This window comes from Physella acuta, unplaced genomic scaffold (assembly GCF_028476545.2).
Source record: "Physella acuta isolate Inbredline_101_S28 unplaced genomic scaffold, ASM2847654v3 ptg000017l, whole genome shotgun sequence".
Taxonomy (NCBI): Eukaryota; Metazoa; Mollusca; class Gastropoda; family Physidae; genus Physella; species Physella acuta.
Genome location: NW_026731537.1, coordinates 2,631,586 through 2,652,321, shown reverse-complemented (window position 1 = coordinate 2,652,321; position 20,736 = coordinate 2,631,586). Strand labels below are relative to the sequence as shown.

The window sequence follows — 20,736 nt, the reverse complement described above, 5'->3', positions numbered from 1 at the left end:
CAGAAAAGAAAACAAAGCACGAGTTAAATAAACTATTTATTTCACTTTTTAAGAGCAGTGTGTTATTTACATCAAAACTAATATTTTTTTTAACTGCCTAGAGTAATGCTCTATATATCAAATCTTTCAATTATTTTTTTAAACTATTGGTTGGGCTTGGTAATTAAGGTTCACTGAAGGTCTACCTACACATTCTGCTGCAGTTTAGTTATGCATGTATTGGTATGTCAGGACTTAAGTCACCTATGAACACATGGAAGATGATAGATGAAATGTTCAATTTTTACATAGGAAAGATGACAGGAGCAAATATACATTCTTTATAAAATATTGAACAACTACTACCAAAGAGACGATTAAGTATTATGCAGCCTAATGACTGTGCAATAACTTGATACCATCTGGTTTACTAAACGTAACACAAACTACTCATGCATCCACATCTAATGTTTCCCAAAGCTATACAACATAGTAATGTACACTGCAACACATATAACATGACATAGCTATTTAAAAAAGTATCTGTAAGGACAATATAGCTACTAGGGGTGATCAAGGAAAGAAAAAAAAAGAGTTCTAAAATTAGTGATGCTTACATTTTTTTGAGGGAAAACTAAAAAAGAATTGTAACTATTTTAGAACTGTTTTTATTAATAAAACTCTAAAAAAGGAATTTTAATTATTGCCAAACTTTCTGCAATAGTCTTTATTTAGTTCAGGACCGCTTGCGGTTTAAGTTTAAAAAAAGTATATATTCTAATAATATTCCAGTTCTTTCCTACTCAATCCTTAAGAAAATACACACAATTATTTAAATAGGTAATTTCTACTGTTTAAAAAAGTAAATGCTATTAGTTCTTTCAAATGTCTTTAATGTTAAAATAAGATTCAACAATACCTTAAGAGTAAAAAGTGACAAAATGAAAAAAATGTAAGACCACTCAAAATGAATGAGAACATATACACAAAATACTTGATAGAGTATTAATCTCAAATATATTCGGACACAAATTGATATACATCAATGTGCATTTGTACAACTACTTTGTAAATAAAGTTAATGAAACGGACATAAAAAATGTTGGATTTAAAAAGCAGCTATAAAAATTAAAATAAAGCTATGTTTGTGTCCATTAAAATGATTTTCTACTTCTGGTTAACATTTCTAACAATGAGGAAGACAATATTTACATCAATGTAACTGTGATAACCCTTTGTTTAGATTCAGATTCAAGTAAAAAGACATTGAACCATATGTTACACACAAAAAAAAAAACAATTTTAAAATCGCACCAGAAAAAATTTAATTAAGTCTTTTTAATCATCACCATGAACTTGTAATCACATAAACTACAGCCGATAAAATTTTAGGTCTTCAATAGAAGAATAAAAAATTATATATTTTTTACAACATAATACAGTGACCTTTGGTGCAACAATATAGAAAACATGCTTTAAAATGTATTCATGCAACTAATAGTTGAATAGTAGTAGTTAAGTAGCTTTGAATGCCAGGACTAAGTTCAGGTAGACAAAACATGTAAAATCATGTTACACAGCATGAATAAAATACATAGCAGATTAAAACATTTGAACCTTCTGCAGAAACATATGTTCTTAACATGGTTGATAACTATTATACCATTTCATAGAAACACTTGAAATTCATGCAACATCTTTTGTTCATTTTAAGTACACAAATGTTTCATAAAACCATAAGTACTGCATAAATACAAAGATCACATTTAATGATCAGGGAACCCAGCTTTATAAAAAAGAACACCATCCCCACGGTACTCAACCATTAAACATTGAAAACATGGAAATAAAAAATAAACACAAAAGATATTAAGTACCCATGATTGTTGCAATCAACTATTTTTAAAATTGTATAGTCAATAACTTGTTCTGCAGAAGACAAAGCTATGTTTGGTTTTAGGGGTAACAAAAAAATTTCATTACATTACTATACAATAAAAACATTGCATGTTAATAAAATATAAAAAAATTTAAATGGTGCTTGCAATAATTTGAGATGGAAGAGAGAACAAGTAATATAAAAATGATAGGGGGGAGGGGGGGTCATGACATTGATGAGATGGGATTCATAGGAGATCCCATTTGTGTAAGTACTTTGTCTAACCACTGCAGTGGCCCATTCAGGTGCAGCTCAATCCAACAGGGCGTAGATGTCACATCCTGTCTGTGGTATTCTGCTCCCCAGCCTTTTACAAAGCTCATACGAATGATGCACATTTTGTTTAATTCATACACAGCCTCAAAGCCATGATTGACTGACTGGGACAACAAGGCAGCAAATTCCTGGGGAAAAAAAATTTCTCCTGTTAAATAGCTTTTTTTCAAAAACATAAGAAATATTCACACAAAAATAATTGAACATTTGATCATATTTGATTTTTTTTTCTAATAAATTAGATAAATATATGAAACCTTTACAGCAACAAGCTTTTAAATACATTGAAAATCTATATATATAAAAAGAAATGTATGTGTGTGTATGTATGTTTGTCTGTTTGTCTTTTATGCATTATTACATCTTTCATCTGATCGCATAAAACTTTGAGAAGTTGTTGAGAATACTCCTGGGGAGGTATCAGCAAAAAATAAAATTTTTAATTCGCAGGGGTGGCTCCTTGGCAGGGCGTAATTTGATTCTTCTCTATATACCACATAAAAATTAAAGTCGATTGTGGTTTGACACCGTTCATTTGATCGCCATGAAACTTTGGGGAGTTAATTAAAAGACTCCATGGTAGGTTTCTGCAAAAAATTCCTTTTAATTTTGCAAGGACGGCACCCTGGGTAATTTTTTCTCTCTATACGTATAAAAAATAAAAGTCTGATGTGATTCGACTTCGTTCATCCAAGTGCCATGAAACTTTGGGGAGTTAATGAGAATACTCCAAAGGTGTCTGCGATTTTTGTCTATACATCGATTGGCATTAAGAGTTCCAGAGCATTTAGCATCCAATAAAGGGGCGTCCTGCATTTGGTAAGGGATACTATTATATTCAGTGTTAAAACTTCAACAAGCTCAGACACCGTTGCCCTGGCTATTGTGTGACCCAATCATTGACTATAACGAATCAGGCGCAATCTGGGCTTTCCCGTGAGCAAAATGGCGCCTATGTTAGTTCTAAACAATGGGGTAGTCTATGGATAAGATGGGGCCAACAAAGTAAAAGCTTGTAAAAAAAATCAAACGAATAATTATCCAAAATCTCAAATAAATCTATTAGATATTTTTGAAATCCCAGAAATCAAATGGAGAAACACTAAAAACTATTTAGTAATTACCTGGTTGTTAAAAATTTTAAGACTACAACTTGGTGGTATCTTACAAACAGTTGTTGGGTGAAAACCATGTGAATAGTTACAGTTGCGGCTCTGGACAAAAATGCTGCTGTCACTGAGACATTCTGCATACACCTCTCCTCCAACATAATACAAATGAACACCTAAAAAGAAGTGTTTATTATATGAACTGCCTGTTTTAACATTAATTTTTCAAGTAAAAAATTGATACAATTTTAGTATTTATTCATCAAGTTACAACCATAAACCACTAGCACAAATCTGGGTTCAAGTCAGTAGTACATCCCTGAGTCAACCCGATGGTACCTAACACATGTTAGGGAAAGTAAAGGTGGCTGGGTAAAGAGCTGACCACACCTTTATATCATATACTGAGGTTAAGAAACATGAACTCTACTTTGTCTGCCCTATGGATTACTAGCAAAAAAGGGGTGAAATCATAAAAATATTGTTCTAATAGAAATAGGTCTACATTTACAAATTTTATATATATATATATATATATATATATATATATATATATATATATATATATATATATATATATATATATAATTTTTTAACTAAAGCGGTGAAAGATCAAAATTACCTCTTCCTATATGACGCCGCGTATTTTCTATGGTAGAGTTTCGATTTACATTAGATAACAGACCCAAACAGAAGCGGTCAGTTCGTGAGGGATCTGTGAAACCATCTACTACAATGCTGTTGGATGAAGCTTGAAACTGTTCACCCACTCTGTTGTTGAGTTCATAATATACTATGTTGCACCAGTAGTGGGGTTCTTGGTAGTTTACAGCTTGTTTGTCTGAAAAAAATATTTCACTCATTAACTCCAGTACATCACAAAGAAAGCAAATAGATGATAACAGATATATAAAAAGCACATTTTCAAAATGCTTTTAGTCAAGATAATGGATTTTTAATAATATGCTTACTTCACAATGATTGGCCATTTTATTTTAAAAAAATTTAATCACAGAGTGGGGATATATTTAGTTTTAAAAAAAAAATGTGAATAGAATATTGGTCCAGATTTACTGCAGGAGGAGGCTGGTCTGTTTTAGAAAATATCAAAATAAACTCTTATACATTTGAAATATATATTTCAGCCTCACAAGTCAGTTTTTACAGCTACTCGCCTGTAATCCTGGGTCCCAGTTTAGACAACGGAAAAGCAGGGCCTGTAACGGGTGGGCCAGAGTGTGGAGGATTTGGTTGATGATTTGTGTCCATTGGCTGAGGTCCATTTTGATTATTTTGATTATCATCGTGGGCTTGATAAGCTGGAGGAGGGGTGTCAGCTGTTAAAAAAAAATTACATTTTTAACATTTATAAACCCTTACGAGTTATGTGACCCACTCCCACAGTGAGCTGAATGTAAACAAGTAAAAATTCCTTCAATTATATGCAACACAAAAATATACCTGGAAGACCAAAGGGACTGCCCGGTCCTGAACTTGGAGTCTGTGGTGAATGTTGCTGCTGAAAGGGGTAAGTGATATTGTGGGGCATGGAAGGTTCGGGTATCTGCTGGAATGGGGGCAATGCTCCATGTGTTGGGTATTCACTGTAACGTGGAACCAAAACAGGGGGAAGAACTGAAACAAATAGATTTTCTTTGCTAATAAAGCGTTTTAAAAAACATTAATGAATCAATCCTAAGAACTTAAATCACAATGTTGAATTAATACTAATGATGATTATAAACATGAATATATTTATAAAGATTAAAATGAATTTCACAAACCAGGACTCTCGACTCTTCTATAATGGTATGGGTTGATGCATACTTCTTTCTGTTTAGCACTGAAAGGATATTCACATGAGTCTAATGGTTTTAGCTCATGATGTGACTGCAGATCTGGCCACCTCCATACCCTGCAGTAAATGACATGAGGCAAACCCTTTCTGTGTGACACTTGCAATCTTCCATCTAGTGATCTTTGAATGGTAACACATTTTGTGTGAGGATCCTTACAAGAGAGGGCTTTTTCAAGATCCTCAAGTGCACCTAAGAAAGAAAAAATACACAAAAGCCTTTATGATGACATATTGAAAACATATTTTTTTTTAAATTCATTAAAGCAAATCTAGAAAATAGTAAAAAAAAAAAAATTAGTAATGCTGGGCAGCCCAAACCCAATTTTTTTTTCTGTAATGAAGGCACCATTTTTACCACAAGATTACCACAAGAAAAAAGGATATAAATTCTGATTTAAGCTGGTGATGATTTTGATTTTCACAGAATGTAAAAGTGTACCGCTTAGAGTTTAATCTCAATTGTAATTTGAAACTTGGGTGTCAAAATCGTTAAAATTTAGGGCAAAATCGTACAAGCGGGCAGCATGGCAATGTCAGAAATTATTTTGATAACAGAATGAAAGTTTTCTGATAAGTTTGGGTACTAATCACTTGGCTGGAACAAAAATTTGAAAACTCTTGATGAAAATATTGTACAGCATTTACTTTTAATGCTAATAATACAAGTATTTGTCACTGTGAGCATAACATTTTATTACATTATGTTATACCTTTGTTGCCTAGATGATTAAATACCTTTACAGTGTATATTCTTACCTACAAATAAAACAATGGTGATATCAAATCAATATACAATGAATTACAATGATTACCTTTCTTTTTCTTCAGTTTTTTAACAAGTGAATCCACAGCTTTTTCAGCCCACTTTTCTTCTTCATCCCCTTGCTTCCACCCCAGTAACCTTTTCACTGCTGGGCTGGTAAATGTAAATATACTGGAAAGTGGTGATGTCATTGCTGTAATAACGCTGCAATCTGAAAAATTAACATTATGTGAGTTTTTGTCATAATGTTAGATTGGTGAATAATATTAGCAAAGCAAAAGTTTTCTTTTCAAATACTTTAGCCAAGCATACAAAGCTTAGTTTACTTAAAATAATTATTCTCTATTTGCAATACTAGATGTGTACAAAGGATTACTAATATTGTGATATTTTTTTATAAATGTTGCACAATTAAATTACTTTTTTAATTCAATGTGAAGTGTTTTTTAAACACATCACAATGACAGGCTTCTGATGCTATTAGCACCCTCCTCAAACAGCCTGGGTGTCTTCACTCCCCCCCCCCCCCCACATGCATTACATAAAGTTGTGCTGAGTTTTAACATCCCTCCACATCCTCATTCATAAATGGGTGGGCTCCTTAATTTAAAAAGACACCATTTCGTAAGTTGTAAAATGTAGCACATAGCACAATAAATTATAATTATGTTAGAGATGTTCCTCTCTAATATTAAAAGAGCAAGATAAAAACGGGATAATACAAATATACTGACTAACAAATACTTTAAGAAATAAAATAGTTATTCAACATTTCTACAGACCGCATCCTGTATATTTATTATTTCTAGAAACCAATGTGCATTTATTTTTAAAATATTTTGTTATTAACATTTTATTGAACAAACAACTGCTTTAAGGCCGATGTTTATTATTAGTCACCTAATTACTTGTGCTTTGAAAGTAATACACATAAACAATGGAATTATACTTGTGAGTAGAATTTTCATCTAAATTTTAGAAGAATTTTGTTTAAATCCTAGAGTTTTACAACATTGCTATATAAATATATTTATATACAACTAGTGCTAGCAGAGGCACAAAAAATAAAGTGTATAACTTTAAGTAAAATGTAAATATAATGTTTGTGATGTTTTCATTTCTATCAGAATTTGTTCAACTGTTTGATTCCTTCTTGGAAACACTCAGGAGGTAGTCGACATTTCTACTAAAGATTTGTCTGCAATTCAAACCTATTAAAATATATTTTGAAGATGCTGATAATTAATTTAACAGAAAGTCAATGATTTTTCAAGATCAGGTGACTAGTAATTTTCTGAAATTGTATTTATACATGCTTGTCTTTTGTTACAAGTAGTTTTGATATTTATCTTTTTTATTATATTGTGTATTATCTACAATAAATCAGCTGGTTTAAAAGCCAATGTAAAATATGCAGAATTGAATAATTAGAATATGTTCACTACTGAGCTCAGTAGGACATATACGGTGAATAATTATCGGTATCAAGGAAGTCAGCTTGCTATAAAGTAGAATTTCCAAATAGAATACTTTGCCGCCAAACAGCAAAATCTATATAGATAAGTGAATTTATGTAAATCTTATATGCATTGCAGCAACATTTATCTAATTGCCATGAAACTTTTGGAAGTTGTTGGGCAGTACATTCTCATGAATTACGGGGTCATATGTCGCTAGACCTTTTGACGGGGTCGATTTGTCATCAACCGTTTTGACGCAGCACGGCCAAAAGCGCACCCTCCCTGGCACCGCCCACAAAAATTTATTTTTGGAGAAACCTTCTCTGAAGTATTTTCATCAAGTCCCCAAAGTTTCATGGCACTCTGATAAATGAATAGGCTATTGATCTGGATCAATAATAGACTCTTCCAAATATAGGTGTGATAGGTTGTTTGTAATAGTAGTAATCTCAACTAGACTAGTTTTATGGTTAGGCGTATGGTAGGACAAGGGTTAGTACTGACATTAGCAAGCCAAATTTGTATTTTAGTTAACTACCAGTAACCTAACAGGCTAACACTAACACCCCTTTTCTAAGAGACATATTATTGTGCAATGTGTACAAGTACAAACAATGATATAAAAATTCCACCCCCACCCCCCATAGTTTCATTTATAATTTATAGAAGATCTAGATTCTAGATTAGATGGTTTTAGTTAGTTAGCCTAAGTCTAGCTCTAGGAAAGTCTAGTTGAATCTTAAGAAGTACATCTGATCTAGCCCGGCAAATACTGGCAAAAGAATTGAGTACTAGACTCTAGATTCTAGATTCTACAACAATCTACTCACTACTGTTCTTCACCGCTGTGACTGAAGGCAGTTGGAGTGTACTGTGGTGTAGAGTGTAACTACTGACTTGACTCTACTTACTTACTACTCTGTCTGTACTTCACTTAGTGTTAGTACTAGATCTACTACTAGACTAGTCTAGCTAGAGTCTAGATTCTACTACCCTAGGCCCTAGTCTCTAGAATTGTGCTAGCACATTGACGGAACTCGGCAGCAGTTGCTACTCAGTTTTTTAACTTGGGTAAGATAGGTTACAAACATTTAATGTTTATTAATATAGGAAAAAACAAATGAAAAACCTGCGGCGAGAAACGTCTATTCCTATCCCAAAACGGTGCGAAACATTCACTCTGTCCTAAATCTCGATATCCAGTTAGCTCCTGGCCTAGCTTCTGGGATAAGGTAGGCCGAATGAGCGAAAAAAAAAAGCAGTAGACGTGGTCGACTTAATAACTTAGGGAATTGTGCCAAAGCAAGTGAAAATATCCTTTTGTTGGAATATATGTGGTAGCTTTCTGCAAAAACTTTTTCCTAAACGTAATAATTTAAATATATAAATTCAATGAAAAATATTAAGCATTATTGGTATGTTATTATTGGCGACAGAGAGACGGGAAGTAGAACTTCAGGGAGGAAAAAAAAGTTTACAACTTATATCACAACGCCAAATGAAAACAAACGAGTTACCCCCTTTCCGATAACTGTACAATTAATTACTACATTATAAATGAATACGTTCGTTTATAAATTTTAGTACATGGGGAAACATTTTAAAACTCATTATAAATCAATGAACGACTTTCAAACAAGATTGAACAGTGACCTTTTTGTTTCGAGCAAGATCATTTTCCTCTTGCTCAGTAAGCAGGCTCTCTGTAGCGCCCCTTGAGAGTGACGTCATCATTTTAGGCGACAATCAGTCGGGGGAAAAAAATAGGGTTGGGCAGAGGCGGTAGAAACGTCTTGATTTTGCCGGTCGAAACTTATGGAAACCGTCAACAAATTAAAGTGAGCACTTATTAATACTGATCCTTTTTGATGTTTTTTAAAAACGTATTGCTGTTATTATTCGACACTTTAAAGTAAAACAAGACATATATTTTCAAGTATTCATTTATTAAAACCTTTTTAAATGGACTAAAATTTAATAATGAATAAATTTTCTTAATAGATCTAGAATCTAGATCTGATTATCATTATAATTTATTATGATTGATTTATTTATTAGAGATCTAGATCTAGTTGATCTAAAAGCGTTGGTCGCTAAAAAGTGCTGAAGTTTCACAAGCCTTTATCTTTCAAGAGATCTTTTAAATACATTTTGCGGCTAACGATTTTTTTTTCCTGCAGTGATAGATCTAGGCTATAGCCAAAGAAACTTTTTCTTTAAGTGCACGTTAGTTAAACTTGTTATTATAAAAATATGGTGTAGAAAATATAGACATCTGGGCCTAAGAGAAAGTTTTTATTTTTAAATTAGCATTATATTTATTATTTCCAAGTCTCTGTACTGTATACACCATCGACTCGTTTAGTTTATTATCTGCCCCTTAATAACTTGGCTCGTCGAAAAGATTTGTAAACATTCAACGAGAACACCAGCTCATCTGACTGATCGATTGGCGATATCGCCCCAGAGATTGAAACCACTGTTTCTTTCTGAATGTAGCAGGAGGTGCATTCGAAACTGTTGGATGGTGGGGGAGGGGGAAATATCATTTAGTTGTTCCAAAGGAATATCGGAGATTCGTGCTCAAGGGGGGAGGGGGATTTATATGTAACTACACTGTTTATTCACATAGCCACGAAAAATGACTTTAGTTTGAGGAAAAAACTCAGTGGGAAAGTGCTATTTGCTGGAGATTATAAAATAAATAATGGGGGGGGGGGGTCAATGCTAATGGAACCCAGTGAAGTGAGTCCCTTGCGCCAAAGCGGACCTACACTAACTGTTGATACAGGGTGTTTGCCGGCTTAATCGTATGGAGGTATTTGTCAATACCACCGTTAGGATTGTTAATGTTTGGGTTGGGTTGTTGGCATAAGATTTATTGGATTTCTGTGTTAGCGAATCTATAGGTCCCAAAAAAGAAACAATTAACAAACATGTGATTCAAAGATAGGCCTCGCCGCGCTTGTCCTTTGACGTATCGTTGTTGGTGGGACCACAACAAAATATCCTGTCCATGGTTCCAACCGTTCACCCGTTCTCAGAGTTTACGGGTAATCTGAGTCTGCTGGTATTTGATAATCCGCGACTTGCTAGCCACCTCACTCAGTAATCAATAAAAATAGATTGTCAGTGGCATATTAACCACTGCACGGACAGTAAGACGAAAACAACAGAGCCCATACCCCTCACACGATTCCAAAGTGATGCTGCACCTTACATACACCTGTCACATAAATGCATTATAACAAAGCACGTTAAAACACTAAAGAAATGACATTTTTTTCCGTTTAAACCAGTAGCGTTACAAGGCGGAGAGAGGGAGGGGTTACTGTCCGCACCAGGTGACACCAATACGAAAAAAATAACGCTTTGCCTAGTTATAAATAATAAAATAGAAGAAGAGGGGTGACTCCAAACTAGTCCAAACCGAAAAGTCGAAATCTAGATCTTCTCAAATCTCGACGTTTTATACCTCCCTGAGTCGGAAAAACGTAGTTTTGCAATTTTGTTGGTATGCCGAGTTTTCTCGGGGGGGGGGGGGGTAACTTTTTTCGGGGGGGGGGGGGGATGCCCGAATAAATGCATGGAAGAACCAGAAGTGAAACTTATTCTTTCCTGTACGTTGGGAACTGTTTCTGATCGATAGACGAAATTTCACATATATAAAATATCTAATTCTCTGTTTACTATCAAATTTTGAGTAAATTCCGGTGACCGGAAGTAGTACTTTCCGATTTAAAAAAAAGTATATGAATTTATAAAGTACTAATGTTCCACACTACTATACACACATTGTTTGCTGTTCACTTGGTGCGCAGTTCTTTTTTCTACGAGATTCTATTCTATTTTAAAAAGTTTAAGTGTTTAAAAACTGATTAAAAGGCATGTCTGTATCCCGAGTTGCCATCCCCGTAGTGTTATACAAGAAAGTTTAAGGGAGATCACTGATGCATTTTAAGTCCGTAGACTTGTACATAGGTCTAAGTCTAAATGTTAGAGTGTAAGCCTATATAAACTATTTTATGAAATTATGGAATTGGGAAGTTTAAGAATTACGACTAGATCTATGAATAGATCGACAATATTCCACCTCTATTGGGGCTTATATATTTTAATTTTAATCAAAGGTACTAAATCTACGCTATAAATAAAAAGATTTGCTGCACTTGTGATAGGAGTAGCGTAAGACATTAAATAACTCTTTGCTATCGGCCTACGTAGGTCGCAGGTTAATTATATATTGCTACAAGTAGGCTACCTTTCTCGGGGGTTGTAAATTCTCTGAGTTATCAAATAATCGTTACTCCGGTCTGTCGAGAGAGTCTATAGATTTTGTTCGGTAAAAGATAAGAGGATTAGTCCTACTCCCATTTTGCAATAAAAGCTATGTAGCTTGTAAAATGAAGTAAATTAATACGTCGAGGTCTTTTCAAGTATTTACAACGTGGTAGGCCTGGGTCTCGGACATTTCCCCCTAAGAGCTGCGTGGAAGAAATTCTGCACGGAGTTCCTGTACAGCCAATCAATGTTTGTCTTAAGAAAGTAAAACCTCAGGCTTAATGAAAATAAATAGAAATGTTGCCTTAAACGGTTCAAACGCAAAATATTATTTTCAAGTAATCTGGATTTGCAACTTTTATAACATTGATTCTATTTTTTTTAAAATTATGGTCACTTAGAGATGTATTGAGAAGTGACCAAAAACATAACGTCACCTTTTATATCCTCAAAATATTATTATAAGGATAGGGTACATTGTTAGGACAAATTTAGTTTTTAAAAAGTTTTTAAAAAATCGATTTGGCTTTTCCGTGATTACAATAATGCGTGGCTTGTGGCCAGAGCCGGCGTTAGGAATACGCGGGGCCTAGGGCCAACCATCTGCGCGGGGCCTTTCCATTATATATATATATATATATATATATATATATATATATATATATATATATATATATATATATATATGTGTGTGTATAAAGGCCTATATAATGTGATGTACACATAATAACACAAATGTTTTGGAGTTTATAAGCTAATGTCAAACTTTCCACTATAATAACAGATTTTTATCTCTCCCATGTATTAACCCAATGTTCGTAGTTTTTTTTTCCTTTGCTAAGATATTAAATCACTTTTAACAGTTATTGTAATATAGTGAGACTTGTGAAGTCAAGGGAACTCACTCTTCTTGTATTAGTATTATATTTATACTGTTATCTTGAGTGATGTCCCTTATATGTAAATATATCTTTGTGTCTCGTCACTTCCGCTCTCTCTCGTTACCATCATGTAGTTGGAGGCCAATAAACGTTTTATATACAATCACATGCTTCTATCGTCAATCTATTACAGTTATGTAATTCATACCAAATCACTTAAGAAAATTTAAGTCTACCGCCCCCCCCCCCCCCCCCCCCCCGAAAATTTAAAGTGCCCCTCCCCCCCCGGAGAAAAAAAGTCTGGAAGAAACACTGTACATATACGACATGATACGACATCTACAACAATTAAGTCAGGACTAGAGTTCATCAGGTCACTAACTGTCTACTATAGACATCCCATCTGCTCACTAAAAGGACGTCTTCATGGGTCCGCATACAATAGGGTATCTCTTTACGTCGTGGGCTAATTCTCGACCGCCGTCTCCAGTCAGCTCAGGTCAAATGCCAGGCGACCGTACCCTACACAAAGGGGAGGTGTGGCACTATTTTTGTATCGAATTACGGCCTGTCCCAGTTCAGGTGGGACTCACAAACATCGACCGTGGCCTCAGTTATGGTTAGGGGTTGGGCTAAGGTTAGGGTTTAAAAGTAAAAGTTTGGGAGGCGGGGGTTAACTTTTTGACGGGGCTTATCTGAACAAGATCCACCACAGGAAAGAGATTAAACAGAAGAAGAACCAATGCCATAATGTCATATGGTATTCCACCAGAGACATTGAAAGCAGACCCAGATATATCTGCAGATGTTCCACAATCTTTACTACAGTAGAGAAGAGATGAATGGAAACAATGCTACGTTGTAAAGCTGCCCAACAAAGGAGACCTGTCACAACGCAACAACTGGAGAGGGCTAATATTCGTCTGTCTCAAGTCAGTTACTGACAAGAAGGGAGCGGCCTTGGACAAAACAACAAGAACTGGCTGGTTTTCGACAAGACAGGCATTGCTACGCCATGCACACGCATTATTAGTGAAAAGTCCTTAAAGAACTTCCCATATACATGACATGAATAGAGTTTGATAATTTGAATATAGATACTATTTGAAGTAAATGAGACATTAAAGTCAGTATTGTAGATTCCCAAAATGTAAACGCATCACACAAGAACCATGAGGTATTACGTACAGCTGTCATGGAGCCCACAAAGGAAAATTTATAAATCCTTGCACAGCGAAGACAGGAGTAAGGCAGGAACGCACAATTTCAACAATGACTACAAACAACGACAAAGAAATTTAAAAGAAAAAAGCTGGAAGATCTTGATTTTGCAGATTATGTATGCCTACTATATGACAAGCATTCTCAGGCCAAACTGAGCTGACTATCTAAAACGCGAAATAACGTCTAAAATTCGTTTTCTAACATTGCTTTTTTATAATGAAAAAATGTGACGTCGCAACATCTGAACCCCCTCCCCCTCATCACACATCGTCACAAAATTACGGACCCCCCCTCCCCCCTACGCGTGTGACGTCATTTATGGATGACCCCTTATGTCACAAGTGTGTGACTTTTATAACGAAGTGTGAGGCGAGGGCCATAAAATGTTTTTTAATGCATGGCGTCAATAAGTAAAAACAGAAAAGTATATTTAAAAGCTTTTATTGCGTGTATTAAATATGTACGTGTGTGCAGTGTTTGTGGGGTGTAGGCCTATAATTACATGTGCGTGTTTGGGAGTGTGGCTCCGCAAAAATGGCTAATTAATTTAACCTACCTTCTTATGTCCGATTGGGCTGAAATGTTGCACAGTAGTAGATCTTGGATGACGTATCAAAATTTTAATTTAATTAGATAGACAATATAGACAATTAGTCATTAGAATTTAATTTAATTTTTAAAAATAGTCAGTGTTTAAAAAGGGGAGGGTAACAGCGATTTCTTGATCAGGGAGTCGTCGAGGGTTAAATCCTTTCACGGTTGGATGATTTCGTGCCCTATCGTCGACCACGAACTTAATATGGGCATATGCCCTAACTGAATTTTAGAGATCATCATGAAGCTACTGGACGGATTTTAACGCATATATTTTTAGTCGTTTTCTTAACGAACGAATGTCTAAAAATACGAAAATAAAAGACTGCACTCACTAATGTAGATCTTTTTTCTATAATATAGAATTCTATCTTTTTTTCCTTAAAAAATTAATGTCAGAATTAATAATACTTTGGTCTAATCTTTATATTTTTAATATATTATAAATAACGATTTTAGGGCCTAATTATTTGTTTTGTTTATTTTTTTTACCTTTTGGAAATTATTTTGAAATAAGTAAAAACTTAATTGTTTTTTTTGGGTCTAGCCCGTAGTGTCGAAACGAAAGTACAAAAATTTTAGTATTGTCCGTACTGTCGAAATTATTTTTTGCTATTTAAAATATTAGATGTTGATTATAGTTATAAACGTTTTTGATTTCTTCAAAATATATCACAAATACAATATGTAATTTTGTGTATTAAAATAAAATAATCGCAACGTAAATCGGTGTTACAAAATAATCGTACGTGTTAATACTCGATTATTATAAGGGAAAAAAATGTCTAAAACAAGAACCAAAACAAAAAATTACTAAAACAAATAAAATTTTACATTCCTTCGTTTTTGAATTTACAAAAACTGAAATCGTCATTCAAAAACTCAGTTAATGGCATTTTTACAAGCTTTTATTTAACTTGATTCCTCGTGCTATTTCTCTCATGTCTGAGTCAGAGTTTCTTTCAGGCATCTCTTCTGGGGGGAGGGGGTTATGGATTTTATATTTAAAAAAACATTCTTTTAACAGTGTCCGCTTCCCCCCCCCCCCCCCCCCCAGGTGAAAAAAAGTCTGGAAGAAACACTGGCCTGGGTGGAAACTTTACTAACAAAAAACAAAATTATACCCGAACCGATGGGGTTAAACTTGAATGTCACTTAGGTTAGATCTGATAATGCAATGTGCCACGAACTTTGACATAATTAGAGGTGTTTCGTTCCTTTTTAAAATTAATTAAATATTTCTATGGCCTATAGTGCACACTTAACTTATAATTTAAGGCCTATATATAATAAATATAAGCCTTTTTAAAAAAAGAAAAACGTAAATAGTAACAAAATTTATGCGTGCACTATAAAGATGTATGGGACGGAGTGGTCTAGCGGTCGAGTTCGAATCCGGGTTCAAGTCAGTAGAGTCCCTGAGTCCACCCAACTCTGATGGGTACCTAACTGACGTTAGGGAAAGTAAAGGCGGCTGGGCATAGTGCTGACCACACTATCTGTTCATATGCCGAGGTCACAGAAACAAGTGAACTCTACTCAGTGGCGTAGCGAGGTCGGGTGTCACCCGGTGCGGCACTTAATGGTGTCACCCAACCAGAGGCGTTGAGACCCTTCCCGGGGACAAACTTTCAAGTTTTCGATTTGCACCACCCCCCCTCAAGTTTTTCTCTATATATTTTGTGCTATTTTTTGCCTTGGTGTTACCCCCCTAAATGGTGTCACCCGGTGCGGTCCACACCCCCGCCCCCCCTCGCTACGCCCCTGACTCTACTTCACTTGCCCCATAGACCGTCAGGTTTGAAAGGAAACTTTACTTACTAAAATGATGTAGATCTAGAATTTAGAACTAAAACATAATGACAAAAAATTATTAGCTTTAAACATAATATTGCACCATATTTACATAACTGTTCGTGACTATATATACACCCTTCTCCCATGCATAATATACAGCGATCCATGCTCTATTTATATTATACATATTTGGTTTATATAAAATGTGGTGCATTAATTATTGTGTTTAAAGATAGTCATTTTATTTTATTCTTTTTTTAAGACAGTTGTTATATTTTTTATCAGTATTATTCAACAAATTTAAATTATATCAGTCTCATTTTGTTGCGACCGGGCACCCAAAAACATTTCAAAGTGCAATATTTAACTTTAATTGTGTTTTTCAAGGTTTCTAATTCTAATCTTAATTTAGATGGGTTAGCTGAGCCTAGTTTGAAGTCTTGAGTAGCCTATATGTTAAATGGCCCACTCTCCTGTCACCTGTCTATATAAAAAGGTTGATTATTGGGCGTTTGACTGCTATCCGTAGGTCTTGAGTTTAGATCCCAGAATCAAGTACTTAGGACGTATCTGAGTTGACTCAGATCTGATGGGTACCTGACTATGTTTAATAAAGGTCATAGAACCGACCACATTATTATTATCACTTCTTATGGGTCTTCAATGGTCACGGAAACAGGACAACTCTTCTTTGAACTATGCCCTACTTATGTAAGGTCCGAAATGGTATTTCCACGTGCTTTATTTTTCTGTAAAATGATTATTATTGTAGTTCAAATTGGATTTCTCCGACGAAGTTTAAACTTAGAAATCTTTTTATTTTTTAATAAGGGGTCATCCATAAATGACCTCCCCAGCTAACACAGTATGTAATACCAGGGTCGGCCCAAGCTTGGCCCAATGTTGTAATCATGGCCAAACATTGGACAAGCTTACGCCAGGGTACAGCCAAGATTTGTACATGCTTGCATCCCTTGATACCTTGATATTTAACCGTATTTACCTTGGCTGCCAAGATTACACTGATTTATGTATTCACTGCAGAAATTTTAGTTAAATATGCTTGTTAAACTTAATATATGTTAACTAAAATTAATTTATCTTTTAATATCATGCTCTAATGTAAACATAGCATCAATAACAGACTACGTTGCATGTGTTAAACATTTTGTTAATCTTTTTAAAATTGTGTGCGCTACTGCCACCGGCCCCCTGTCGCCCATTGTCCCTTTGTTCACATTCCTTCCTATTGTTCGCAAGCCAGCATCCCGGTGCTTCGCCATTTTTCTTAACAAAAGACTTTGTATCCAGTCACAGTAAAACAGGTAGGCCCACTGTAGCCATTTTAGTTCAACAGTGAGAAGTAGTATAACTGTATTTATGCAGAATCTGGAAAACTCGTATTTTTTTGTTGGAAACTTTAACTTTATGGGCCTAAGTCATCAAATAAAAGTTATAAAAGGTAGTTTATTTGAGGTAATAAAATGAGCCTAGATCTAGATCTAGTCTAGATCTATATATTAATAATACTAGAGTCTATATTCTGTTTATTTTGGCATTAGGCTATAATTACATTTTACAATAATCTCCTTTATGATAGATCAAGATAGATTTAGATTCTAATAATACTAAATAACTAAAAATCGTAATCAGAGGGCGGTTAATTTTGACAGCACTTTTTTTTTGTATTGAAAAGTATGCAAGTACGTTTGGGGTTATATTGATTATTGATAGATCGATGTATTTATTGGTTTTCAACTTTAGGTATAATTATCACGCACAGGGGAAGGGGGGGGGGGGGGGCTTAAATGTTTATAAATTAATAAATAATCATTCACTTTAACTTTAAAAAAAAACTTAATTTTATTGTTCTAGGCCTATTTGTGTAAGGATTTGAAACTGTCTTTAATAATTAATTCAGAGAGAGAGAGAGAGAGAGAGAGAGAGAGAGAGAGAGAGAGGAACAGTAGACACAATTATAGAATAAATTTCTACATGTTAAACAAACAGTCACAGTGTATTTTGATAGGTATTAATTTTGAAAAAAATTAGTCAACTAGAATTCTAAATTGATTCAAGATTGTCATTCAAATTTCTATTACTGTTACAGCTCCCTATGGGAGAATAAGATGTCATCATCATCACTCCTTTGTGGCCCCTGGGGAGCAAAGGGCTGCAACCACACATCTCCAGCGGACTTGGTTTTGGGCTGCTCCTCTAATCTGTGCCCATGAGAGCCCAGCTGTTTTCGCCCCCTCCTCAACTGTTCTCTTCCATGTTTTCCTTGGCCGGCCCACCCTCCTTTTTCCCTGGGGATTCCAGTCTAATGCATGTTTTGATGAATAAGATGTAAGTTGTGTAAATAGTAGTGTGGAGACCTCAGAGCAACACTTAATTTCATGACCAACAGCGATAAGATGGTACTATTAGTAAGCCATACTTAATGATCAACACTACTCATATTATCATATAGAGGACAGAGTAGGCAAATAGTTGAGGACACTATTGCTAAACATAAAGCCAAGTTAGTAGTACATTCATCAGTTCACCTAAGTCTGATATATACCCAATTTAAGACTATGAAATAAAAAAGGTGGCTAGATATAGTGTTGACTACACAAATCCTTTATATACAGAGATCAAATAAACAGAGATACTTAAAAATTAGTATCTAATCTGGCTATCATTTATTGTATCACTCACTCATTTTATTATTATATTTAATAACTAAGAATGCCATTTATTTTCAGGCCTCCAGGTGTTGTGTATATCAATCAGCCCACTGGAGATATATCAATCTTTTAATAAATTATAAGGTCCCCACTGCTTGATACTTCACCAAATACTGGCTACACCAGAAAATGACTAAATGTTCTTAACACTTAACAACTGTAAGTTTACATTGTTTCAAAGTGAATAATAATTTTCATTTAGTAATTTTTGCTTGCATGTAATGATCAGCATGTGTAGTAAATGCCTTTACTGATATTAGTAAAATAATTTCAGACCACAAGCATTACTTCTGGGTCACTCTGAAGGGTCTAATCGTTCAATTACTGAATTGATAAAGTTGATGAAATTGCTCAAAAGTTGTCTGGCACCTTCTTAACTCAGAGACATAGGGTAAGGGGTTTATAATATTTATATACATACTATTATTTTTTTTATTACCAGGTCTTTTTTTTTCACTTTTGTTTATAAATATATATATATATATATATATATATATATATATATATATATATATATATATATATATATATATATATATATATATATATATATATATATATATATATATATATATATATATATATATATATATATATATATATGCAGTATAAGTGTTACCTGGGTAGCATGAACACCCCAGACCACCAGTCTTTATACCTATATAATATATCGTTACAAGGTAGCAAACATGATGTTAGGGGCTTCTTGTTGTATGTTCAGTGCAGTGCAAAATAAAATAAACATAATAAATTTAGTGCAAAATGAGCAGTGTATGGTTGTAATTATTTCATAAATGACTTTGTGTGTAACTTTTCTTTTTTAGAATGTGGATGGATTATGACATACCTTGCACAAATCAACAACCAGACTTTTATTGGATTTGAATCCCAAAGGAAAGAGAAAGTTTGTTATCCAAAACAAACATGGAAAATATCAGAAACCAACAAAACACAAGCAGGCAGAGTGTTATGGACCCAACTTTGGGGAATCTCCTAAAACCAAGTATAAAAATAGAGAGGTGTGGTTGTGTCTCTCAGCTCCACAAGGGTCCACAAGAATGAGGACAACAGTGATTTTCGTAATAATTTTAGATCAGATTTTAAAAAAAAAAAATTGATCAGATGGATCAGGTTAACAGTTTAATACATATTGCATTTAAGTGCTTAACGAAAAGAAAAGATGCTCTTACCAAAATAGTCTAAGAACAATGCTGATTTTAAATTAATAAATTGTTTCCTTTTGTAATAATATAATAATTTAAGTTGGCATTGTATGTATGTTTAGTGTAGATTTAATGCCCTAAATGAAATATACAATTGACATTTTTTTCTTTAAAGAATTAGTTGCAAATTTCTTTCATTATTTAGTTTCACTGTACAATCTGAAAAAAGCTTGCAACATTTGTATTGACAATACTTCTGCTGGTGATATTTATTTCTAATTAATGAAGTAAATTAATATATATTCAGTTTACTATAATTAAATACCTCATACTCGAGACAAAAAAACATTTATTGAATATCGCAGTAATATTCCTGTTCTACACAATGCGTATAAACCCTCGAACCATCTGTCTTTTGAAAGATTGTACATTTTGTATACACAATGGCATTCATTTCAACACTATTTAACCACAATTATAATCTAGAGATCCTGAACATATTTTCGTTCTGTTATTTATGGACAAGGCAGACTGGTCCAGCATTAAAATGTAAACCTTAATTAGAATACTTAAACGAGCTATGCAATTAAATGTTGTTAGACAAATATTTAATACTTTTTATTTTTAATGTTATGTTTACGTATCATAGTACAAGACAGCTTCTGTATTCTTGTACAGTA

General features: G+C 34.1%; 2 protein-coding genes across 2 annotated transcripts in view; one reads left to right on the top strand and one right to left on the bottom strand.

Moving 5' to 3' along the window:
* Positions 1-25: 25 nt before the first annotated feature.
* On the bottom strand, positions 26-8,846 carry LOC131938126 (mothers against decapentaplegic homolog 5). The gene is made up of 8 exons (XM_059296032.1): positions 8,514-8,846; positions 5,974-6,135; positions 5,088-5,351; positions 4,765-4,938; positions 4,479-4,640; positions 3,926-4,144; positions 3,319-3,479; positions 26-2,322 (listed from the first exon to the last, which is right to left on the bottom strand). Exons 2-8 carry the CDS (start codon positions 6,113-6,115, stop codon positions 2,083-2,085), a joined length of 1,362 nt encoding a protein of 453 aa, XP_059152015.1. The 5' UTR covers positions 6,116-6,135; positions 8,514-8,846; the 3' UTR covers positions 26-2,082.
* A 287-nt stretch (positions 8,847-9,133) lies between these two features.
* The window catches only part of LOC131938058 (TBC domain-containing protein kinase-like protein), a 29,046-nt gene continuing 17,443 nt past the window's right edge, over positions 9,134-20,736 (top strand). Inside the window, exon 1 of the mRNA XM_059295948.1 lies at positions 9,134-9,222. The gene's annotated coding sequence lies outside the window, so the exon portion shown is untranslated. The remainder of the gene's footprint in view (positions 9,223-20,736) is intronic.